General features: G+C 40.3%; 1 protein-coding gene across 7 annotated transcripts in view; it reads right to left on the reverse strand.

Annotated features, from left to right (window-relative positions):
- The window catches only part of FLT1 (fms related receptor tyrosine kinase 1), a 141,615-nt gene that overhangs the window by 106,455 nt on the left and 8,485 nt on the right, over positions 1 to 26,675 (reverse strand). Inside the window, exons 3-4 of one of the 7 annotated variants that reach the window (XM_081860105.1) lie at positions 20,133 to 20,295; positions 8,679 to 8,727 (exon numbers count right to left, since the gene is read on the reverse strand). The exons of 1 other annotated variant lie outside the window; for it this stretch is intronic. Coding sequence is in view for 1 of the 6 variants with exons in the window: in XM_081860109.1 (XP_081716235.1) it covers positions 4,758 to 4,833 (76 nt within the window). In the remaining 5 variants the exon portion in view is untranslated. Of the gene's footprint in view, positions 1 to 4,757; positions 5,023 to 5,140; positions 5,164 to 8,678; positions 8,779 to 20,132; positions 20,296 to 26,675 lie in introns of those variants that run through there. 5 more of the 7 variants (XM_081860103.1, XM_081860106.1, XM_081860107.1 and 2 more) reach the window with 5 other exon arrangements.

Genomic DNA, 26,675 nt, shown 5'->3' on the forward strand with positions numbered 1-26,675 from the left:
TGGTAGTCCACAGTCTATGGCTTGGGAGTCCCTGATATACACTGACTGGCAGAAGTTTTCTAGATTTCTGAGAGTAGGCATTCCCAGCTCTGTGTGGAGATGCTGGGAATCAGACATGGAACCTTCCGCATGGAAAGCAAATGCTCTACCACTGAGCTGAAGCACTTGATTGACAAAGTAATGTGAATTCTCAAGTGACACAGAGATCCCTAGACACATGCACCCTCAAAGAAAGAAGGAAGAGGAAATGACAGTCAACCCCATTGAATTCTGTGGGGAAAATACACTCACCATTGTCTGACTTTCTATAGAGGAAGTGACAAAACCTCCACAATTCTTAAAAATATTATTTGTAGGAATATTTCTGGTCTTCTCTATATTTCCTTAGTTTAAAGAAACAAACCTTTTCATTGTACTCTGAAGATAAGGTCTGTCAACTGAAGCCTTAGTTGTGCTTTTATACCCTCAGCTCCTTCAGTCTCACTTACTTCCTTTGCTACCATAGTCTGTCCATAAATACATTAATCAATATGAGCAAATGTGTAGTATCCAGCACCTCACATAAAATGTGCAAAACAGTCAAGGATGGTTTTGAAAGGTCACAGATACTTCTGCCTCATCACCAGCAGCTGCTGGTCTTTATAGCATGCAGTGCCACAGGAAGCTATTTGCTGTTGAGAATTTGCTGTCATTCAAGAAAGTGTACAAATACAAACCCCAGATCTTGCCACTAATTAAAATTCTAAAGTAAACTGAACACTTATGAGTACCAGTTTTATGTCCTTTGGCCTGCTTATTGCATTTCCTAGCTACTGCAATTACAGAAAAGTCTTCCAAGTGTAGGAGTACCATGGAAAGGATATTTGAGTGTTACACTGACTCCTATGCACACTTCCAGATCCAGCATAAACTGGTCTTATTTCCCCCAATATTTTGTTCTCATACAATGGTGCTTACATGGTCTGTGTACTGTGTACTTGCCTCTCAAGTAGTAAACTTCTACATGTAGTAAACCAGCCTGCTCATTTTGCTAAGAGAGCCCCGGACTTCTGCCCCAAAGTCCTGCCCTGATGATATTACTGCTCTTATATCTTTGTGACCTTTGCTTCTCTAGATCCCCCACCCTCTTCTATTCCTCCAAATTAATCTGACTTTATTACTACATAAATGAGGATGCTACATAAATATTCATTTTAAGGGACAGTAGAGCAACCCCAAGCAATCTACCCTTCCATTGTGTTAGGCAGATTTACTCTTCTATTTAGCAGCAAATGACAAAATCTCCATCTCTGATCTGCTTGCCTAGCACAGGAATCCACATTGGTTGTTGAACACAAACTTCCACTTGAGATGCCCTGACTAATGCTATGGAGAGGAGCTGCAACATAAATAAGAGTACTCAGATACTTGAAATACATAGGAAAAAACAAGCCTGGTACTTGAAAAAAGAAGTTTTTCAAATAACACTTGATGACACTAAGGACAAGATTGGGAAATCTGAAAAAGTGTATCAGTGCCAACCCTATATAATGTTGGAAATACAGTGGTACCTCAGGTTAAGAACTTAATTCGTTCTAGAGGTCCGTTCTTACTTAACCTGAAACTGTTCTTAACCTGAGGGACCAGTTTAGCTTAATGGGGCCTCCTGTTGCTGCCACCACACGATTTCTGTTCTCATCCTGAAGCAAAGTTCTTAACCCGAGGTACTATTTCTGGGTTAGCGGAGGCTGTAACCTGAAGCGTCTGTAACCCGAGGTACCACTGTAAGTCCACTGGAACTTGTTCTAAGGAAATGTACAGATAATTGCAGCCTAAATCCTGTTTAACCCAAATCGTCTTCCTAAACTGGTTTAACTCTTGGAAACACTCAGTACATTGTCCTGAATGTAAGTTCTATCGCTTTATTTCGATTGTTCTTAGAATTGTGCAACCCACAGAAAACCTTCTGAACTTCTATAAATCTGCTCCAATGTCTCTCTGCAGTTTGGATCCAAGAAAGGAAACTCAATACAAGTTCTTATGGACAACTTAGTGTGATGCTCACAAATATGCTCACCATTAGCAACTGTGCATGTTGTTATACGTTGCCTCTAAACACAATGCCTGGCAGCAAGTCTGGATTGGCCACTAAATATATATTCAGTTCACAACCAATTGCATCTTCTTGATAAAACTGAATATCCATATTTCTAATGGCCACTAGTCACAATGGTTATGTTCTGCTTCCTCTGTCGGAGGCAGTATGCCTTTGAATGCTAGGAATCCCAAGTGGGGTGAGTGCTATTGCCTATGGAAAGTCTGAAAGCAAGATCTGAGTGCAACTGTTTGCCCACTGTGTGAATGGGGTGCAGGACTAGACAGGTCATTGGCCTGATCCAGTAGGTTCATGTGTTCTTAAACACTTATTTATCACATATTAAGATTTTGCTTGCTAATAATAATCTCAACAATGCAGGACACTACAGACTTAAGTGTGGTGCCTGATTTATGTTCTGTTCACTCTTTGCTTCTATAACACTGAATCATTTTAGCATATATATATATATATATATATATGGATTTCAGCAACTTTTGTCAATCAAACATAGAATAGCACTGTGTATGATCATCCACCCATTAACTGTCACAAGCATATTAAGGAGCCACAAGCGGCTTATTGGATAAAAATCAAGCAGAAGAAATGTTCACTAGATATGAGACTAAGGACAGTTTTCGTAAGTGATACTTATTTGTGTTTCCAACACCTCTAACGCATACATAGATCCTACATCCTGTTTAAAATGATCTGATTCCTTTCCCACATTAATAGCCTTCACCAGCAACATGCTCCAAACTACAGCCATTTTCGTATATGACATTAAGTAGCATCTTTGATCTTTTCTTACACTATTTATGCCAATGTGAATTTTGCCCATGCCAGATACAAATCAGAAGTGAGTTTTTTCAATTCAATGTACATCCTAGCCAATGTAAGTTTTATTGAAGCAAAAGAACTGAAGACACAATTTAACTGTGTGTGCGCGCGCAAACACACACAAATATGTCACTTGTGAAAACACACTTACTATTGCACTGGCTCTCAGATAAGTGTGCACATGACAGTAGACTTTATCCCAGTTTCTTGGAAGCAAGCTCCATTTCAACCAGTGAAATACTTCTGTTGAACTGGGTTGCATATCTGAATACCGAAAAATACCATATAAATGCTACCACTCTCCTAATCGCTTTATTTGTAAGAAAACCGCTCTGATGTCAGTGCTCCCTGCTCCCAACAAAGCAGCCTGATTTCCAAGTTTAAACTTAAAAGGAAAGCGGTGCTGTCAGCAGCATATTTCTAATCCAAACCAAATCAGTGATGATGAGATTCCGCAGGTCAGTTTCTCAGCCACATCGCCAATCTCCACATAACTGCAAAATGCAATTGTTAAGTACTTTAAAATGAAGATAGCTTTAATGTATAGGTTAACCGGAAGTTAATCCTTTAGACTAGAGCACCCAGGACAGTTCCTCCCTTCAAGACACTAGGCTTAGAATTAAGGAAACACTTCGCTGGGTTGGCACAGAAGAGGAAAAAACTCATCAACCTTTTAATTCAGCGTCAAGTCCCATGACAATCACATACATGCAGAAACTCCTGCGTGCATAAAATTCCAGCCCTGGTACTCCTTTTTTATAGACAACAGCCCATGCCTGGATGGCGCCGACCCTTAGCTTCCAGCATCCCAGCCCATGTCAGGAAAGAAAACGAATGTCACTTTCTACGGAAAGAGCTTTGGATTCTTCAGACTCCCAGCCAGTTCTGCTTTGTTTTGTTCACCTGGCATTTTCCTACCAATAAGAAGCTCTCGGACTTGGTGCCACACCAGGCATTTTACCTCCGCGTCTTTGAAAGGCGGATGGTCAGAATGCGAATTCTTTTCCCAGCCGCAGTGCAAGGCTGGGAGCATCAGAGCAGAAGTTACAAGCTGCTCCTACTATATCACATTAAGAGGGAGAGAAGGGAGGGGTGGGCATGCACTAGTGGAATACTGGAGAGGGCTATTAATTTCTTTAAGAAGGGAGCACCCTTCGAAAAATCCACGTGGAAAGCCCAAGCAGCTGGTTGCAGAGAGGGGTATATGGAAGGGCCGCTCGCCCACTGGGAAGGGGTGGAACGCGCATCCCCATACCAATGGTGCGGTTGGGGAAAGCCCATAGGAACCTTCCTGGAGAAGCCTCGGTGCCGAGAGGCTGACCTGATCCCAGAGGGATGGAGCGTTCATTCCGACCCCATTCCGCGTGGCCAATTTTGGAAGCGATTACTTTTTCCAGATTACAACTAGGCGGCGGCAGCGGCAAATGCGGAGCAGCCTGGCCTGACAATCAAAATCCAAGAAGCTGGTTCTGGGGGAAAGCCCTTGTTCAGATGAAGCAGGATGCCCTTCCTGACAGGCTTCCAACGCCCCGCTCTTGTTTCTGCGATGGCAATGATGACCCGTCGCTTAAAAACCGAGCGCATTTTAGAGAAGCGAGCGCAAGGTGCCGCAAGGTAAGCGCGCCCGCGCGCTGCGCTACCCCAGCCTTGGAGGGAGCCGGAACAGGGACACGCTGGCTGGATCCTGGCAGACCCCGAGGGCCCCTTTCTCTTGTGCGTTGTCCTAAAGCCCGATTCCTCTCAGATCCCCGTCCGCAGGATCCAGAAAGGCGTAAAGGATGGAGCGGCGCCCGTGCGCGCAGGGAAGAGAAGGACTTGCCGGTCCGCCGCCAGCAGCACTTACCTGCCAGAAGGAGCCAGCAGTTCAGCAGTCCGCCCAGCACGGCTCCAGAAAGCCCCCAACCAAACATGCCGCCCATCCGAAGCACGCCAATCGCTGCAAGGAGGAAACTAACTGCTCCGAAGTGAGTCCTGCTCCCTCTCTCGCCCAAGGTCCGGCAAACCCCGGCGCCGCGGAATAGGAGCTTTCCCTCCTCTCGCTCTCCCCTTCCCTCCTCCGCAGACGGAGCGGATCGAAAGCAAAAGGTAGTATCCGAAGGGCGCTCAGCTTGCCGGGCTCGGCCCTTTTATAACCTCCCCAGCCCACATCCTCCTTCCCAATCACGCCTCCACCCCCACGTCACTTGCCCCCCCGTCCGTCTCCCCCCCCCCCCATTACAGCAATACCTTCGGCCGACCCCGCTTCCTGCCTGGGGTGAGATAGTTAAGATTGGCCGGCAGATTTCTGAAGGGGAACGAGGAGCACGACTTCTCGTCTCTGGCACGCTCCACTCCAGATCGGATTCCATTGCGCGGGGGGGGGGGGGGGAGGTGTTAAGCACCCTGGTTGTACTTGCTGTGCCAAACTGATCCCGCCGGGCGGGTGGGTTGATAGAAAATCGCAGGGATTTATTGGCAGTTCCGTCCAAGAAGGGCGCCACTCTTAAGCAGCGGACTTCGCAGAAAGTGGATATGGCTTTTCGTACAATGCTTCTGGAAATCGTCTTTAAATACTGTCCTTTTTCATAGTCTTCCCTGGATTCCCACAAAACTGGAAGTGTTCAGGTTTTATACTGAACGTAGGAATAATTGCGAGACGCACAACGCAGTGGAAGCGGGGGGGGGGTGAACCAGGTGAAAAAGCCCGTTTAAATTTGTTTGGGGAACTAGTTAAAAGCGTAAGAAAAGCCCTCTTGGAACTGACCAAAAGTCAATCGACCCGAAGAGCTTGCTCCTCACAGCGGCCATTCAGATGTGTCTCCAGGATGCCCCGTCAGCAGGTCCTCCCTAACGACTACTGTGTCTTGCTTTGAAAAGTGGAGATTCTATGTAAGCAGCGTGGTAGATCTTTTGCAGTTCTAGAGGGCAGGAAAACGGAAAGCACGCAAACGACATAAAACTGGAAGGTATCCGTCCTATCTTATCAACCGTTCCTCTTGAGCTGCTACATGGATTGCCCAATCTGCGACCCAACTGAATCCGAGACCAAAACTTCTTTTTATCTATCTCAAAAGACCGAGGTTCCTCAATCCCCTAAGTGATGCAACTACATCAGCATTTGTGGAAACTTCCTCCTCCAGGATGTTTCATCCCGGAGATCAATATCGCTCTCTGTGACTTCGTACCTAGGCGTGTAGTTCCCAATAGCTTCTGAGGCTAGGACAAGATCATCACGATCCTCTGTAGGCGGAGTCTGGGGTCCCCTCTTGCAAGCAGCAACCGCAGCCTTAGGTTTCTAAGAACTCGTTCACGAACTCATGCAACATGAGACGGTTCAGAAGCGTCCCCGGGAGCAGCTAACACGACTAACAGCAACGCTTAGATTTAACTAGCTAAATGTCGATCGTAGACGATGGGCAGCTTGCAATCACAGTTACTACCTCTGCCCTGCCTAATTATAGCTATAATCTGTTATAGGTTTATGGACTAGCACAGTAAATGCTATTCTAAGAAGTCGGCTATCTCTAAACTTAAATTACAAAATTTGTTTGGTGTACCAAAATACTCTTTCCTCCATATACCCCCTCTTCATTATTTTATTGCAATGTGGAAAAGATAAAGGATAAATACAAAAGCAATTGGAGAAAAAATTTCTTCTATAAGGGGTGTTCAAAGTTTTCTTATTTTTTTGCTCATCTTTGAGCATGGATATTTTTTTTATGTGCTATGCTATAGTAACAGATGCTTATAATGATCTATGAACATGTACCACTTTGAGGGTGCTTCCAGGCTATTACTGTATTTGCATTGCATTCAAATTTTGGTCATGCAGTTATAGTTGATTTGGAGTGCTTGCACAACAAATGTGCTTCCCCAAATGTGCTTGCAGTATGAGAAGTGATGGGAAAATGCACTGGAAAGCATGAGAACACTTGCTTCTATATGACATCATCTAGCCTCCCTACAAACTAAAAAGATAAATAAATAGCCAACTCTGTCTAGTCTCCTTGCAAAGAAATCAGAATGAATGCTCTATAAACAGGTGGCCTGGAAGCACCCTGAGTAGTGGGAAGCAGCTAGTTGTATTTGCAAAGCTACCTAAACAAAACAGCAACATGTACTTGGCATTTTATACTATTGGCATTAGATGATCGGATGTGACCTCTCAGTAGCTAATACTTTCTTTGTTCCAATCACATGTCATCATGACAAGTGTAAGCTACGCTCAGTTTCCAACAACGTAAAAACACACTCAGAACAAAATGATCCATTCTAGAAGCACTTCCTGTGCTTTTGCATAGCTCTTGTTCATTTTAGTAGGGTTTGCTCAGCAGAATTTCCTGATGTCTTGTACCCTTGATACTATGGATGATATTGAACTAAGGTCTCATCCGCACTTTGCCTGTCTCATGCCTAGAAAAAAAAGGTTATGTGCAAAAAGTATTGGAAGACTCCTACCCTGAATTCTGTTTTCTCAAGCTTGAGCAGCAGATTTTCACAAAAATTCCTGATTATTCTAATTTTAGATTATTGCATTTGCATGCTATTTCTTCAATATTGACAGTTATTTACTTCAAATACCAGCACTGAATGCTTTATTACAGGCATATTTGCCATGATCATGCTGAATTACGTATATTGTAATCTTGAGGTGGCATATATGGCTATTTGTTCTAGTGATATAAGGATTGATAAACTTGTTATTGTTGCAACAATACAGTGATGTGGCCTTGAAAGAGTGGTATTTTACAAAATTGCAAATATATTGAAAATATAATTCTCTGCCCTGAAGAACACATGGCCACAACAATTGTACACAAATAACAACACATGAGCAGGATGTCTTTATGCAGATTTCTCAATATATATTATTAAATATTAGTTAATGTATTCCCACACAACACACCTGCTAGGTAAGCAAACATCATTATCCTAATTTACAGAGAAGGAAATGAAAGCACACGGAAATTAAGCAATTGGGCTAACATCACAGGAAGTTAGTGACGAAGCCAAAAACAGCCCAGATCTCTTGAGTCCCACAAAACCATATTGAATCAGGATTTTTAAAAAAATGATTCAGCTTTCCAGTTTTAAAAGCATTGGTTGGAGTGTTTCCTGAAGACGTGAAAAACTCTTATTAAAATGTAAAAAAAGCCAACCCTTCTCATCATTGTAGGACTGGCTGATGGTCCTACATCTTAGATTCATATCCTGTCCTTGATACTGGACAATAACAAATATCTCAGAGGAAAAGAACAAGAAGCCACAGGGTTCGTTTTTATTGATGTGAATGTTATATAAGGATCCTATTCTCTATTTTCAAAATTCCCAAACATTATTATTATTATTATGGAACAGCTGGGAAAATGTGATTTCTATAAAGCCTTAAGTTTACTTCTTTCCCATCACATAAGCAAATCCAAATGCTTTTCCTTGTTTTAATAATGAGAGATAAGGCCCCGTCTCCCAAAAGGAATTAAAGATGGGAAGGAACAGCAGTAGAGGATAAGCCCTAATCTGATCTTTAGATGAATTTCCCAACCCAAAACTCTACTTCACCAACCCTACTTCCTTTCAAGTTCCATGGCTTCCCATGTGATAAAGATCCAGGAGTTGCTACAACTCTTTCACAGGTCACTGCAGAGGACCCAAGCCTACTGAAATTTCAGTTGAAACATCATCCACCACAAGAAGCAGGTCCATGCTGAACAAGGAACAAGAAAAGGCTCATATTCAGAAACTGAAAAAGTTAGGAGAGCATAGAACAAGTCACATTCTTACCCACCTTTTCATGACAGGTCGAATGAACCAGGAGGTAGCAGAACAGTTTCCCTCTAGGCAAACATAAAGCAGATGTATCACAAATTCAGGTTTGTTATCAGCACCTGTTGATGTAGGACAAGCACATGATGAGGACCAAACTACTCCACCCATTTATTTTTCAAATAAAAAGCAGTTGTGGCCCACCTGATATATATTGCACTCCTGATTGAAGACTCACACCAGTTTCCTGCTAAAAATAGTGCCCTTCCCTGCTGTTTGCAGTGAAGGGCATGCACCTTCAGGAACAAATAGCAAGAGGGGCAACAGGATATGTTCAGGAGCAGACTGGCATAGGGCCTGATGAATCTTAGTTGGCAATGCATTCCACAAGATGGTTACTACAACAGAAAACTCCTTGGTAGCCAGCCACTGGGCACCATGGGGTTGGATGAGCTGGAGTAGTAGGTCAGATGATGACCAGAACAGGGAGATATACAGAAGATGGTACTCAAGTCCCATGCCATTTAGGGTTTTAAATGTTAGCCCCAGTACAGTCATAAATATACTTCAGGTTGAGCGCTTTCGGGTTGCGCTCTGTGGTGACCCAGAAGTAACAGAGCTTGCTACTTCTGGGTTTCGCCGCTTGCGCATGCGCAGACGGTCAAAATGACGTCACGCGCATGCGCAGAAGCGGAGAAACGCGATTTGCACATATGTGCTGTCGCATCTTACATTCTGTTCAGGATGAGAACGGGGCTCCGGAACAGATCCCGTTCGCATCCCGAGGTACCACTGTATCTTGATTTGAGTTCATGCAGAGAAAAACAAAATTGATGTAAAATATTGTGCAGCAACCTGCACAAATAAAATAAAATATGTGTAATATAGTTAAAATGCTTATAGTTAAAATACAGCAAAAATCCTGACCCGGTTGGAACATTTTGTACCATTTTGCTGTGGCATAAATGCTTTTCTTTTTAAAAAAATAAATAATATTTATTGCTTTTAAACACTACAAAGAAAAAGAAAGAGAAGAGAAGAAAAAAAAGAAAACAATACAATATATAAACAATACACTAACACAATAAACTAAACAAAACCAAACAAAAAAAATTTAAAACACACATCTTACCGGTATTAAATTCACGGCAGGTAGTGCCTTAAAAGAGAATATAATGAAAATGATCTATAGGTGGTACATGACCCCAGTCAAGCTTGCAAAGATATATCATTTGCCCAATAACAACTGTTGGAAGTGTAATGAATGCGAAGGAACTTTTTATCATCTTTGGTGGACCTGCCCGAAGATTAAGGCCTACTGGGAAATGATCTATAATGAAATTAAGAAAATCCTTAAGTGGACATTTGCAAAGAAACCGGAGGCTTTTCTCTTGGGCATGGTAGGCCAAATGATTCCAAAGAAAGATAGAACATTTTTTATGTACGCAACAACAGCAGCAAGAATTCTTTTGGCAAAGTACTGGAAGACTAAAGAACTACCTACTCTGGAAGAATGGCAGACCAAGGTGACTGAATTTATGGGACTGGCAGAGATGACCGGCAGAATTCGTGACCAGAGGAGAGAGACAGTGGAAGAGGACTGGAAAAAATTTAAAATTTATCTTAAAAATTGTTGTAAAATTTCGGAATGTTAAGATGTCAAGGGATTTGATATAAAGAATTACAGCTGTAAAAATTTAAGCTTAAGAAAATTTTAAAGAGAATTAAATATAAAAATGGATGAAGGATTGCTAAAAAAATTTAAAACAAGGATGCAGTGAAGGGGAGGTATGGGGAAGTCGTGTTATGTTTGTTTGTTTTTTGTTTATGTTGTAAAATTAATAAAAATTATTTTTTTTAAAAAAAAAAACACACACATCTTACCATACCAATATCTTAACTTTCATTCCCTTGTTTCAACGACCTTCTCACACCTCCCTTTTTGTATTCCACTTCTATTAATTGTTTCAGCAAATCCTTTCCATCTTCCTCTATTTCTGTCATATAATTGTCTTAACATATTTTAACCTTATTTTCCCTTTAATACTCTAGTAATCTATTTATACTTAATTCCTTATAACATTTCTAGTAAAGCCGTATAACTTCTTTCCAACATTTTTCTAACACTCATTAATTTTACATTATTTCTATAAATAGTCTTTAAACTTTTTCCAATCTTCTTCCACCGTCTCTTCTCCCTGGTCTCAGATTCTGCCAGTCCTTTCCGCCAATTCCATATAGTCCATCAACCTGGTGATCTTCTGTCCGATGCTCTTAACTCTTTTCCAAGTCCCTTCTGCGAGTCTTCTTCGTACTTATACAAGAACTTTGCTTTGTCTTCTACTGATCTTATTTTTATTTTCCTTCCTTTGAAGCTAAAGAGTAGATCTCGGGGAAACTCCCACCTAAAGATGATTTTATTCCTTCTCAACAGGGCAACCAAATCTCCGTAGTTAAACCTAAGATCCAAAAGGTATTTCGGAACGTCTTTAAAATTTCCTCTCTTGACTGTTGTTCTTCTAAGTTCTTCTGGTAGAGTCTGAAGGCCCTCACAATTTTAGTCTCTTCTTGGCCCAAGTCCAGGTCCCAAAAATCAGCAAATTCCTGTGTGAGAAAGTCCATCAAACCTTCCCTCTCCAGTGCAGGCAGGGCTCTGATCCTCAAAGTCTGTTTTCCTTTAGATTCAATCATAACAGGCATCAACTTATGATCATCAAGTTGCATGTGTGAGGCTGGGACTCTTTCTCTCTCCAATTGTGTTACTTTAGGTTCAACGGCAACAGCTTTCTCCCTAGCCTTCTCCGCAGTTTGCCATGTCAAAGTAGATTCCTGTGTCAATTTCTGGATAGTTTCTGTATTGGTGTTCACCTTTTGTCCCAAATTATTTATACTTTCTATAGTTAAATCCACCTTCTTGTGAAGCTGTTCCAATGAATCATTTATCTTACATAATACAGCCACTAAGGCCTCTTCTGTCGACATTCTTAACCGATTCAAGGTCATTCCCAAAGTCTCACAGCTTTATCTTGCAGCTGGAAGTTCCCCCAGCTCAGCTCTTGTAACAGTTTCAAAGGCTTCCTCTAGAGGGAAACAGTTTCTATTTGTATTAGTCCTTTTAAGCACAACTCAAACAATAAAGTTAGTTTCAATTTTCAGTTACTTTTACTCCTTTTTAAGAGCAAACGGAGAGAATAGAAACAATGTATCTCTCTTATTTAGCTAGCTGTCAGCGAACGTTCTATTCACTGTCAACGAACAATCCAAAAACGTCAGTCTTACTAGCAGCCCGTTTCCAGGTTCGGAGCGGTGGTATTTTGACTTTCTTCGCTCTCTCCTGCAGGCACACACAATCCAAAACTTCCCCCCTCTTCTCCTGCTTCCAAGGGGGGTTTAGTGTTTTCTACCGATGGAAATTTAGTCCTTTACAGTAGGCTTTCCAAAACTTTAGCTTACAGCCTCTTTGCTGCGATCTATTTACAAAAGAGCAGCCTCACATGAAGCATCCTGCAGTAATTCAATGGCAGCCTCACATGAAGCATCCTGCAGTAATTTAAACCGGAGTTGACTTATGGATAACCACAGCAATTCAAATGTGTTAGCAATGGTCATAGCTGGTAAATAAGCTGAAGCTAGAAAAAGGCCCCTCACTACTCAGTTCACTTCCACATTGAGCAACAGTGCCAGATCACCAAGCAGAACCAATAAGGCTATATTTTTATCTTTCTCACAGTGCAAGTCACCCACTATGGCAATCAAGGCAATTTCAATATCACCACCCCAAACCAGGCCAAAAGCCAGACTGGATGGGATCTACATAATCAGTTTCATCCACAACCTCACCACCACACGTTCACATACCTTGCCCAGATATGAAACGGAGTGATAATATAGCCAGAAGGGTCTGATTAATATGTTTTCAATAAAGTCTGTACCACTGCCACTTACAGGTAAATACCCCTCTCTAAAAGAGGTATCTACTACTTCATATTCAGGTATACTGGATCCAGTACACTGGAAGTACTGATTCAACAAGCAAAGATGGACAAGGTCACAGGTGGTCAACAAGGTGATTCCTTCTGCATCATGAAAATAAATAAAAACAGTATAAAACAAAACACGGTGATCCAATAAAACAGTCTAACTGGAGTCTCCATAGATTCATAGCATTGTAGAGCTGGAAGGGACTCCAATGGTCATCTAGTCCAAACCCCTGGTTCAGCCCGTATTTGAAATCTAACATCTGCATCTTCTCTCCAATACTCCAAATATTATCTAAATTCAACCATGTATTAGTTTCTAACATTAACTAACTAGCAGTTATGGGTGCCCTTGCACCCCCAAACTCTGTTATCCTAGATCTAGATCTATAACAATAGACATGACCACCCACATGACCCAGGTCTCAATTATGCATTCCAGGTTAATGGGTTGATCTGACACTTAAGTTTTGAATAACAGCTGATTTCCGTTTCATTGATCTGGCATAAAGCAGCAAGGTGTTGAGAACCAATGGGAAATATGTAGGGCAAGCCCCTTGCCAGGGAACCACAAATAGATGAAAGACCAAATTAAGTACAGTATTAGCTGTTATAGATAGATAGTTATCTATAATTGTAGCTATTTGAAAACCTAAGTAAAGCTTCCAATCGCTTTCCTATGGCTGCACTGGAGGAGTGGGGAGACACACATGAGCGTAAGACTCATACACTGAATGCTAAGCCATAGTTTACATTCAAACCAGGTCAGTGTGTGTTTACCCTTTGCCAAAAGATTGAAATATGCCTATTTGCATATTTCATCTGTATGATGAATTTCCAGTATATGTGGCTCATTAACTACTTCGTAGAAGTGACATTCAGCCACTCAGACTAAAAAATAGTAATATTTGTATCTGTTTTGTTATATTATTAGTTATTAGTTTTAGTTGTGTGTTGTTCCATTTAAAATTACAATAAAATTGTAAAATAAAGAAATAAGCCCATGTGTTCATGCAGAAAACAACAAAGCATTTTTTCACCCAAATACTGTTATGTTCATAAAGTGAGGAGTGGGGAGTTAACTACAGACAATCCTTGTTTTGCACGGGGGTTATGTTCCAGGCTCTGCACATGTTGGCAGAGCACATGTAAGCCCACCCCACCCCTTTTTGTGACATCTTTATGATGTTTTGGGGCTACTTCCGGGTTTGGCACCGTGCATGCGTGCATGATCACACATCATTTGGACACGCCTAAATCAGCCTTGCCTGTATTACAAAAGTAATACTGGCTCATTATAGAAATCTCTGGTTTTTTAAAATAGTTGCTTAGAATCTGCTATTAAGTTAAGTTATCCACATATTAATATGATTTTATACTGGAAACTGAAATATCTATTTTAAGCTTGCTGTTCCTTTCCCAATGTTTAACTTCCTTTGAAAATATAAAGCAGAATCTTATGATGACAGAAAGAGTTTAACTTCATATTGTGCATTCAGTTCAAAGTGGGAAGTAGAACTGTACTTTAATAAAGCAATCACGTTGTTTCCACCAACTGAGTCAGAAAGTCCCTTGTGTTTTCCAAGCCCAGGAAAGCAAGATCCAGCAGATCATTATCCAAGACAGAAATGAGAGGGGTGTCTACTGACTTTTTCAGTTTTAGTCTGGTTTTTCTCCAAGCTTACATGACCTTTTATGGAGGAACAAAACTCTGCTCAGAGGGATAAAGATAAAATCAATCGTAATGACATCACAATGAATAGTGGGGGAAAATATTTCTCCTATGGTGGCCATGTGTCCCACATTAACAGAGGACATTCCTCCATTTGAATGGTTTTCAGAGGACAGTTGTTTATTTGAAGGTGTCCTTTGTTCGTTTGTTTGTTTGACTGGCTGTCTGCTCCAAGTCCAGTTTAACAATAAAGTACCCTTAGAAGCAAGAGCAAGGGCCTGAAGTTGTCCACCAGTTGTTAGAACCTAGATAGCAAGCTTAAGTAGGAAATTGTAATGGCTGAAGTAGTCCTTCAACACAGTTATATAGTGATAAATAAGCAAAGTCCTTCTTCCATGTACATTCATATAGGATTAGGTTGTTAGATATACTTTCTTCAAATCACTGGTAAAAGAGTAAAGCATTTTCAGAAAAAATAGGATATAAAATGAATGCTGATGCTGCTTCCCGTTCCTTTTCCAGAATCAGAAAGCCAGGTTTCCCGGGGTGTGTCCTGATTAGCAATAAAAAGGGAAAAGCATGATCCAAGTTAATTTTCCAGCCCTAAAAGGAAATGGTGTTTCCTGTATTATACAAAACTGGTGCCAATAAGACTGACACAAGAATCTATTGTCTTTTTAACAAAGCTATGGTAAGAAATGATGCCTGTGAAAATAGGCCACTGCAGGCAACAAGGAACTTTTTAGAGTGTGAGAGATTGAGTGAGTGTGCGTGCGTGCACATGCACACAAGTTCCAAGGATCAAAAGTGGAGAATACACCTTAATCCTGAGTAGCCAATGTGGTGTCTTTCAGATATTGTTGGAATACAACTCCTATCATCCTTGACCACTGGCTATGCCAGTTGGGGCTGATGAGAGTTGTAGACCAACATTATCTGGAGAGGATAATCTGCCCTAGTCTAAAGCTGAAGCAGCCACTAATATAGTCATACAGTGGACGCTTGGGTTGCAAACATGATCTGTGCGGGAGGCACGTTCACAACCTGCAGCGTTTGCAACCTGCAGCACCATGTCTGCGCACACGCGAGTCACGATTCGACGCTTCTGTGCATGCGCCAAAACCCAGAAGTAACCTGTTCTGGTACTTCCGGGTTTGGCGTGGTACACAACCCGAAAACGCGCAACCTGAAGCATCTGTAACCTGAGGTATGACTGTACTCCCAATGCTCTAAAATAAACATTAACAGTACAATCTCATACATACCTGCTCAGAAATACATAAACCTATAAAGTTCTGAAACATGCTCCCAGGTAAGTGCATACAGGCACCTCCTCGCTTGTGCAGGATCAGCATGCATACACCCACTGATACACCCACACTTTTTGACGCTGAAAGGGTGTGGGGCAGGAGCAGAGCAGAGCAGGGGTGGAATGGGACAGAGTAGTGGTGGAATGGGACAGAACGGGACTGCAACCCAATTTCACCTTTAGGGTTTGATTTCACTGTCTAAAAACCATTTCCCACATTGTAAGTGAAAAAATAACAGTTGGTTCTCTGATAAATGTACCTACATGTTTCCAAACACCTGTAAAATTCACACTTTAGGTGAACATAATAGGCTAGATTCAAGGAATGGGTATCATCAGCAGAAGCCTACACAAAGACCTCTGCTAGAGCAACAATGATCCCCGCAATGCTACCCCCACATGCCCCCTCCCTGTTGGTTTGGGGGGGATCAGAACAACCTACAGAACAGTGTGCAGTGAAGGAGAGGGAGGATTGAAATGCTTGCACTGACAGACTCAGTGTGTGCCAGCTGTGAAAAAGGCAAATTCCACGCTAGGGATCATTAGGAAAGGAATTGAAAATGAACTATTGATATCATAATGCCATTATACAACTCTACGGTGCAAACACATTTGGAAACCTGTGTACAGTACTGGTCACCTCGCCTCAAAAAAGATACTGGTCACCTCGCCTCAAGAGGATGGAGTGCCTCCCCTGTGCAGAAAGGCTACAGTGTTTGGGACTTTATAGTTTAGACTAGAAAAGGTGAGTAAGAGGCAACATGATATAAGTTTACAAAATTATGCACGGCATGAAGTGGATAGAGAAAGCTCTTCTCATAGAGTGCGGGATTGGCTCCATTATTATCAAATAAAGGTGGCATATAATCTGGACAAAAAAATTGGCTTCCAGGTGGAAAAATCAAAATTGGAAATAGAGCTGTTAGATCCCAAAAGTAAGAACTTGTCAAGAATGTATAACTTGCTGTTGAAATGGAACACTCAGGATGAAACGGTAAAATCAGCTATGATTAAATGGGCACAAGATGTTAGACATAATATTATGATGGCTGACTGGGAACAGTTATGGACCACAGGTATGAAATTTACGGCATGTAATGCCTTATGAGAGAATATAATGAAAATGATTTACAGGTGGTACATGACACCAGTCAAGCTTGCAAAAATTTATCATTTGCCCGATAATAAATGTTGGAAATGTAAAGAGACCGAAGGCACATTCTTTCACCTTTGGTGGACATGCCCAAGGATTAAGACTTTCTGGGAAATGATTTACAATGAAATGAAAAAGGTATTTAAATATACTTTTTTGAAGAAACCAGAGGCCTTTCTCCTGGGCATGGTCGATCAATTGGTGCCAAAGAAGGATAGAACTTTCTTTATGTATGCTACAACAGCAGCAAGAATACTTATTGCAAAGTACTGGAAGACACAAGATCTACCCACCCGGGAAGAATGGCAGATGAAGGTGATGGACTACATGGAACGGGCAGAAATGACTGGCAGAATCCGAGACCAGGGAGAAGAGTCGGTGGAAGAAGATTGGAAGAAATTTAAAGATTATTTACAGAAATATTGTAATATTAAGGAATGTTAGAAAGATGTTGGAATGAAGTTACATGGCTTTAGCAGAAATGTTATAAAGAATTAAGTATAATAGATTGTGATTGGATTAAAGGAAAAAATAATGTTAGAAATTGTTAAGTTAAATGATAGGACAGAAGTTTGAGGAAGATGGAAAGGATTTGCTGAAACAAATAATCAAAGTGGAATACAAAAAAGGGAGGTGTGAGGAGGTCGCTGAAACAAGCAAAAGAAAGTTAATAACATTGAAAGTATTGGTTGTGTTTCTTTTTTCTTTTTTTAACTGTTTTTGTTTTATTTTTGTTATGTATATGTAATATTTTTGTTTTTGGGTTGTATTGTATGGTTTTGTTATGTTTAATTCTTTTTCTTTTTTCTTTCTGTAACTTTCAAAACTTTAATAAATATTTTTTTAAAAAAGAGAAAGCTCTTCTCTATCTAGTTTAACATGAGAACTCATGGATATTCAAGAAGCAGAAAGCTGGAAAATTCAGGACAGACAAAAGAAATAACTTCTTCACTCACTGCAAAGTTAAAGTATGGAACTTGCTCCCATAGGAGGCAGTGATGGCCAATAACTTAGATGGCTTTAAAAGATGACTGTATAAATTCATGGCAAAGACTACCATTGGCTACTAGACACTATGGGTACTCTCTGTCTCCACAGCTGGAGGCAGGAATGCTTCCAAATAACAGTTGCTGGAGACCATGAAGGGGAGAGAGCTCTTGCGCTCAGATCCTGCTTGAGGGTTTCGTACAGGCATCTGGGTTTTTTTTTCCTGCTGCTGCTGCTGCATCACACTGCTGACTCATGGCTAAGACCCCTTGATCCTTTTCACATGTACTACTGGCAAGCCAGGTGTCTCCCATCTTATACTGGTGCAGCTGGTTCTTCCTGTCTAAGTGTAGAACCTTACATTTGTCCCCACTGAAATTCATTTTGTTAGCTTGTGCTATCTGCATATTTGATTAGCATTCCCTCAACTCCTTAATCCAAGTCGTTTATAAAGACACTGAAAAACAACAGATCCAGGGCATAATTCTGTTGTACTCCACATTTCACTTTTTTCCAAGATAACAAGGAGCCATTAGTGAATTACTTAATAATACTAATAGATTGTTTTAAACATGTGCCAAAAACAAAGATGTAGCCCTGAGCTGCTCAAACATGGCATTAAGGCTGTTGATATTTTTTTTTAATTATTATTATTATTATTATTTCTATGCTGCTTTATATTTTAAAGAAAAAATATCCTAGCAGTTTATAACACATTAAAACATCATATAAAAAAATCCAAAATAAGACAAATTCAGGCTTCAAGGAAAATATTCCAGATCCTTTTCTAAGTGACATTTTGCTTTCCCCATATTTATTTGCCTACTTAATTTAAATAGCTACCCCACATCAGAATAACTCTAGGAAGCTAGGACCAGGGCCCAAATCCCCACTCAGCCACAAAGGCCACCGGGCTACCCTGGGCCAGTCACAGGCTCTTAACCTACCTCACAGGGTTGCCGCAGGCACCAATGGAGGGGGTGAACCATGTACTCCTTGGAGAAAAAGATGGGATATAAATGCATTGAATAAGCTCTTCTGCTCACCAGCTTAAGAAAGATGGAGACAGTCTTAAAGAAAATCTCCTATCTATATTCATAGATCTAGATCATTCCCTGAAACAGAACTCCATAAGAAATCAAAACTGACTATGATAACAACCCATACAAAAAAAAAAAGGTGAAATGGCAAATAAGTAAGCAAGTAACACAACACCTTTGGGTACAATTCACCATTTGATGCATGGAACATACCATTTTGAACACAACAACAATCACTCATTGTGGGTAACTGGTATATTCTAAGTTTGGTACAAAGGGAATCTTGGTGTTCTAGTACAATGTTTTAAGGCTAATAATCTAATAAATAAGTTTACAATATCATAGTAAAAAAATAATGCATGTTTCTAAGCTCCACATCCACGTAATTAAAAAAATGCAGCATATTACCTAATCATTTTTTGGTATATGAGTTTACAGCTGGAATATGCTAATTAAAGCAATTTAACTGCTTGATTCATTGTGTACACCCTTATTTACTGTGTTATTCTAATTTGCAAGCCGTTGTTATATTAACAATAGTTTTAGAAGTTTAATGTTGTTTGTTGTATCTTGTGTTTGCTGGCCAATCTACAAGTAAACTATTATTTTCGTCTCTTATTTCCAAAATGCAATGCAACATGACCCTGGCAGATCATGTGGGGAGAAGAATTGCAGTTCCTCGGAACTGACAAGAACATTGTGTTAACAAAGTAGATTATTTGCTGGAAATGGTAAAAAAATAAAAACTACTACAGTTTAGAATTGGGGAAAATGTTGAATGCAGCAGAAATTAGGAATTTCATTCCTACAAAAAATACCACTGGGCCACTGAGATTGCACCATGCTAGTGAAGAGGTGTGGGATGATGAGTGGGTGTGTTAAGTCCCTCTTCATGAGACAGACACATTTTTTTAAAATGAAGCGAAACTTCAGCCTCTGTTATAGTGAGTCATGAAGCATGTGGCATTTTTGTGGGCATGATGCAAAGAAAAACTGAGAAAAAGACATGCAGTTTCTCCCTCTCTAACGCAACCCCATCTGTGTTTTCTTTTTAAATGGTGCAATATAAGATTTACTTTAAAGCTTATGATCAGTACAGTTGGTGGAGGAGGAAAGCAGAGGCGGCAGAGGAAAGATTTGTCAAGATGCTGTAGCCATGAGGCAAATGTCTATGCCAATAATGCAATTATATATGTATTTATTTACTGTATGTATTTATTTACCATCCTTCGTCCCAGGATCACAGGGCGGTTTACAATATAAAAACACAAAAATACACAACATAGTAACCAAAACAATAACATTCCCTGGCGCCTAAAGATATGCCTGCAAGCTGACCTTATGGTAGCAATATCTAGCTGAATCGTTCTGGAAATCTCCCTCATTTCACCACAACATATGCAACTTCTTGCCTGATAAAGAGTTCTAGAGAACTTGGAAGCTTGTCATATCTTGGGGACTTTTTGGTTGCTCCTAATAATGAATTACCCAACAGCAGAATCTAGAAGAAACAGATCCTGTAGAGTTAGCCAGGCTGTACAGACATAGATCTGAACGGCATCTGGATATATAAGTCACTTTAAGCTTTCTAAAGGAAGATATATGTGGCAACCAGATCATTCTTTGCTTTCATTTATTCTGCCCATAAGCAATGGATCTAAACTTTACGAAGGCATTTTGCAGTACAGTGGTACCTCAGGTTACATACGCTTCAGGTTACAGACTCCGCTAACCCAGAAATAGTACCTTGGGTTAAGAACTTTGCTTCAGGATGAGAACAGAAATTGTGCTCCGGCGGCACAGCAGCAGCAGGAGGCCCCATTAGCTAAAGTGGTGCTTCAGGTTAAGAACAGTTTCAGGTTAAGCATGGTTAAGTACGGATCTCTGGAACAAATTAAATACTTAACCCGAGGTACCACTGTATGTAAAAAAGGTTTACTTTAAAGTATTCTACTTTTTGCATTAGTAGAAAAAGTTAAAAATACAGTAGGTGCAGTACTGGTAATGAATGTGATGTCATGGATACAACAGTGAAATCAAGAAGTGGAACCACATAAATTAAAACAAAGAACAGTAGAGTGGTACCTCTGGATGAGAACGGGATCCATTCCGGAGCCCCGTTCGCACCCTAAAGCGAACGCAACCCGCACCTGCAGGTCGCGATTCGCCGCTTCCACACATGCATGCAACATCATTTTGAGCGTTTGCGCATGGGCGCTCCGTTACTTCCGGGTCGCCGCAGAGCGCAACCCGAAAATACTCATCCCGAAGCTACTTCATCCCGAGGTATGTATTTAGACTTGCGACTCCTATTTTAAGGCAGGAGTGCTACATTGGTTTCCTGATGCTGAGAAAAATATCTTCTCCCCACTGGTGGAGGAAGAGGAGTGCGGGGGAAGCGCTCTGCCCCCGGCAGCGCATCCCAGTGGGGTTCCATCGCGGCTGCTCCCCCGCCCGCGCTGGGCGCCCCGCCCCCACAGGCGGTGCGCCATGCCCCTGCGGTCAGCATGCACGCCAGCCCCGCCCCTGCCTGCACTCCGCCCCCCCCCCCGGTGCCGGAGCATGAAGTTCCGCCACTGCTTCACCCTTCAGAACCTTCCACTTCACTATGTTCTACATCTGAATTCTACCTCATCTCACTGTCATTGTAAATTCATGGGAATATGTCAAGCATTTTATTGGTACATCATAGTTAGGACTGTGAAGTCACAGTGCCCAGCAATATAACAAAGATACTGCACTGTATGCATGTTGCAGCAGCAGATCATTATTAATTTGGGTCTTTATGGGTCTTGAGAATTTTGATATACTGTTTCAAATACGTTTCAAAGCTTTCAGAACCATGTAATAATAGATTATATCCTTTCTGAGAATACCGGTACTTGTTTAAATAGTTCTATTGGACAACAGTTCTCAAATCATAGAGTTCTCTTCTCATTGCTGAAGTAGAGAACCACCAAAAACATTGCCTAGTTTGGGCTTGTAGAAAGGATTGGCCATTTTACCTAGATTATTCTGATTAATTCTCTGACAAAACCCTATGCTCTCTTCATAGTCCAACATGTCTAGAAGAAATCTAACCCTAACTCACATAGCCCTTTTAGGGAGATGCTAAAGATGGAAGTCTGTGAAATATGAGTAACATTAGACTGGAAGATTAAGCTTGCAGTCCTATACCTATTGACCTAACATAAAGTTCCACTAAACTCAGTGGGACTCTTCTAACATGGTGGGAACATTGCTGCCTTCCCAGCTGCCCACACTATTGGCAGGTACAGCTGTCGTCTCAGCAGTGACAGAGCCCACTGCACAACCTGGAGGAGAGACACCTTTGCCTGTTATACTAGGCAATCACTGTTTCTTTAAAAGTATTATCTGGGTATTGGTGAAGATGTGTCAGTGAATATTGATGTGAATGGTTAGAACAGCCCTCAGCATATCTACATTTTCCTTCTTTCACATGCAAAATACCCTTAAACAAAGATTAGATCATTTAAAGTATTCTCTCACATTGGTTTTCTTTAAGAAAAAATCAGAAAGAGTCAAAACAAAAACAGTGACCATATGTGTTTCAGGATGTGAGCTGAGAAATGAGAATAAATAAATGTGCAGTCTTGCACAACTTAACAGTGGTTTGCCTCAGCATGCTCTTTAAAAACAGTGGGATATCTAGTCTCAGCTTTTATCCAATAACATTTAGAAGATACCCCAAACACCCTTCCAGTAGACCTCAAAGAATCCGCAGGAGACTAATAGCTGGCTCTATATTTTCCAAAAAAACAGCACTGTCTTATTAAAGAAGAAAGGATGATAGCATTATGTAGTTTACTTTGGCTTTTTAGTGTAGCTTTTTAGTATGGGAAAGAACAAAATAGAAGTGACCCATGCACGTTGATGTACAGAGAAGTATTTTTTAAACATATTGTTTTAAAATGAGGACACATTTACTGCCCTGTCTTGTTCTCTGTAATATAAGCAGAGATTTGCACCCTAAAAGCTTAAGTCCTTTATCACTTACCTAATTTCCCACATCCACCTTAATATACATCTTCTGCTACACGTGTCCATGTTAGAAGAACAAGGCTCCACAGATATACTCTTCTGTAACTACTGCATGCCATATACTGTGGTACCTTGGTTTATGAACTTAATCCGTTCCAGAAGTCCGTTCTTAAACCAAAGCATTTAAACCAAGGCGTGCTTTCCCATAGCAGCAGGGGACTCAATTTACAAATGGAACACACTCAACAGGAAGCAAAACATGTTCTTATTCCAAGGCAAAGTTCACAAACCAAAACACCTACTTCTGGGTTTGCAGCATTCTTAATCCAAATTGTTCATAAACTAAGCTGTTCTTAAACCAAGGTAATAATGTCTGAAAAGCAATAAATCTCCCAACTATAAAATATTTTTCATTTGTAAAAAACTGATGGCATTTGTCATGAAAGTTTTATCTTCTATTTATCACATTCATGTCACTCCTGCTCACTCTTCTTCAGGCTCTATCAATTCTTATCTGTCCTCAATAGGACTTGTAGCTTGTTTGCCTCATTATCCCTTCTTTTGGATAAATCACTCCCCTTAAATGCACCAGAATGAACACCATCTTTACTCATGAATGCTGCATAACCTCTATATTCAACAGCATCTATCTATCAGAGAAATCATACATGTTTTCTTAAACCAGGATGTAAGCTGCACTGTGTTCAATAAGGCTTAAATTAATACACTTGTTTAGGATCCATGCCTAAACCCTTTTTCTTAAAGTAAGAGGCACACCTGTAGGATCCGTGTCCCACATTTTGATCAAAAGACAAAACCACATTTTTTCCTAGTAATTATGGCATAGTGTCTGGAACTCTGTGTACTACATTTCATATTTTTATCTCTTATGGAAGTATCCCAGTTTTAACATCCCCTCCAATAAATGAGTCAGTAAGAATCAAGTGTCTGTATAACTATATTTATTTCTAAACTGCAATTCATTTAGTTTAGTTATTAGAATACTTCAAAATATACAATAGTTTTGAACTTTAAAAGTTTTAAATATTTGAATCTGTGTTTCTTTCATTGCTGTTAAAGCCTTTGGCTCAGGTAAATTAAGGTATCAGGAATCATTTTGGAAATCAGGAATTAAATCTACAAAAATTATCAGCAACCACATTATTAGTTAATGTCTCTTAAATTGCTGTTATTGAATTATTAAATGTTACTTGTTAGTGAAAGTTACTAGTCAAAATTATTTTAAAAACATTTTCACAATGAAAATAAGTATCTGAATAATTAAAACTGATTGTGTGAATTTGAAGCAAATGGGCATTTACTAAGGGTATACATTGGCTTTGGCTGTACCACAAATTATGAGGCAAATTAGGGTGATTTGAGGGAAATTACCATGTTCCCAAGTCAGATTGCAAAGTGTCTTGAGGCAGATGAAGGACTCCTTAAGCTTCTAAGTAGTTCTGTGGCTTATGCTTCTAAAGAAAAAACCCATGTCTGTTTTTTCCTCATGAGAAATGAAATCAAGCTGATTTGGGAAACACCCTGAGAAAATGAGTAATCTTTTGTTTCGGCAGACAGATCCAGCTGTTAAATCACAATACAGTGGTACCTCAGGTTACAGACTCCGCTAACCCAGAAACAGAACCTCGGGTTAAGAACTTTGCTTCAGGATGAGAACAGAAATCGTGCACCAGTGGCATGGCAGGCCCCATTAGCTAAAGTGGTACCTCAGGTTAAGAACAGCTTTAGGTTAAGAATGGACCTTCAGAACGAATTAAGTTCTTAACCTGAGGTACCACTGTAATTATTTTCCCAGGGCGCTCATAGTGATCTGAGGGAGGAATGAAAAACTTACCTAGCTACATGTCTGTTTCTATGCAAGTTCATGAAGAAGTCTCCATTGTATCTCCAAAAATCTATGGAGAGGAGGAACAGAAGCCCACCCCATAGCAACAAGCCTTGGTGGTAAAAGAGTCATTGCCAAGGAGTGACATTTCCTCTACCCCATGTATAGGATGTGATTCTTATTGTACCCACCCCAAAATGATAAAGTCTGCCCTTTGGGGAGAACAATTGAAGCTATCGGTCTGAAATTTGGCAAGCTTCATTTCCTCAAAAGAGGTGGCCATGCCTGAACATTGTACCCAATTCTGGCAGAAAAATCAAATTGTTACAGACTTTTCCTTCATTGTACACTGCTTCAAATATATTTGTTGGGAAATAGTTTATAAATTGTTAAATAAATAAATAATCAAACTTTATAAATTGCCCTGCATGAAAGCCCCTTGATATATCTGCCTATAATCTGGCCAACTTAATCTACCCTGGAGGGATTTCTGAGCCTGGAAAATGCATGTGCTTCATCCAAAATGGGGGAAGTTATAACCAGTTTTAGATTTGCCAGTATTATGCTCCAGAAGCACAGACTGGAGAAAGCAGACAGTACTTAGAAACAGATTGGGATTCTTAAAAATGCACATATACAGGTTGAACATGAATATTGGGAGCATTTACTATATTTTATATAAAAAATTGAAAACACAAACAATTTTTCTAATTGACAGAAAATAGTGAGACAAAATGTAAGTCAACTGTCTAAGGAGAATAAGAGATTACCACATTAGTCTTACATATTTAGCACAGTATGAGCCTGACTTAGCTTAAGAAAAAAATGAGCTGCTGATTTCCATGTAATTAAGAATGAATATTGAAAATAAACAATGAATGTGTATCTTCAATACCTTTGCAGTTGTCAGATGCTTTGAAGGTGATCCAGGGTAGAAAGCCAGCATTGACTGTGTGGGACTGGATGAGGATGCGCAGAGATGAACGGAAAAATAGGAAAAGATCCACTGCTAATGTGAATTTCAAGTTTTCTTTTCAGCCTAACACCAGATGTAAAGAATTTAAAGTACATTACAACAAAAAAATGCAACAACATTGCCAGACAGGTAGTGGATTCAGTATCCACGAATTATGTTGTCTTAATAGTCCCTGAGCATCAGGCTGCAAAACAGAGCCAATGTGTGTATTTCTGACCTTTATTGGCAATAAATACATTACTGCATTTTATTTTATTTTCTACAATATGAAAAAACGTAACAGTTCAATGAAATTAATTTCATTAAGGCCCCAAAAGGTCTTCATACTTTGTGTCATCAGGGTCCTCATTTGAGGAAGAGTCATGGTTCAGGCTTAGGTAAGGCACGACACCCACATATTGTTACTATTTTGCATATCATCTTGTTTAATGCATTGTTCCCCAGGACCTCAGTTATATATATATTCCTTCATGGTCAAACTAAACAGGACACATCTTTTTCTTTTGCTGAAAGAGAATCAGAAAGATGACATTTGAATCAGGGCTGTGGCCCTGGAGGGAGATCTAATTCTTTCTGCCCACCTTTTCTGCAACCCTGACTGAAGCTGTTACGAGGAAAACATAATATGAGTGCTTATGTTTCCCACCATAAGGAGAACAGCAGCTTTACAAGGGCAATTAAGATTAGGCCATGGTGCAGGTTGGGAGAGAAGGATTAGACCTCTTTCCCCAGCACCAGAGTCCCACAGAGATGTTTTTGGCAACAAAACAAACACCAGAGACACAATGCCTCTCCCATGTCATATTTAGTTTGGCCCTAAAATACTGTATTCCATGTACTTTTCTATCTACATATATTCTAGATCTAAATGTTTCTGATCTACAACTTTTTTACATTCATAGAATACAATTAAAAGACCTGTATAATCTAACGTGGTGCTGAAACAGCAGCAGCATTCTAAGCAGGCAGTTAGCATTGTCAAAGGTCAAGCACACTTAGCTACTGAGCACCCTCTGGTGATCATTTGCAAATATTACACTCCCAGTATTTTGGTTTC

The sequence above is a fragment of the Podarcis erhardii genome (genome assembly GCF_964252035.2).
Source record: "Podarcis erhardii genome assembly, chromosome: 4".
In the NCBI taxonomy this organism is placed as follows: Eukaryota; Metazoa; Chordata; class Lepidosauria; order Squamata; family Lacertidae; genus Podarcis; species Podarcis erhardii.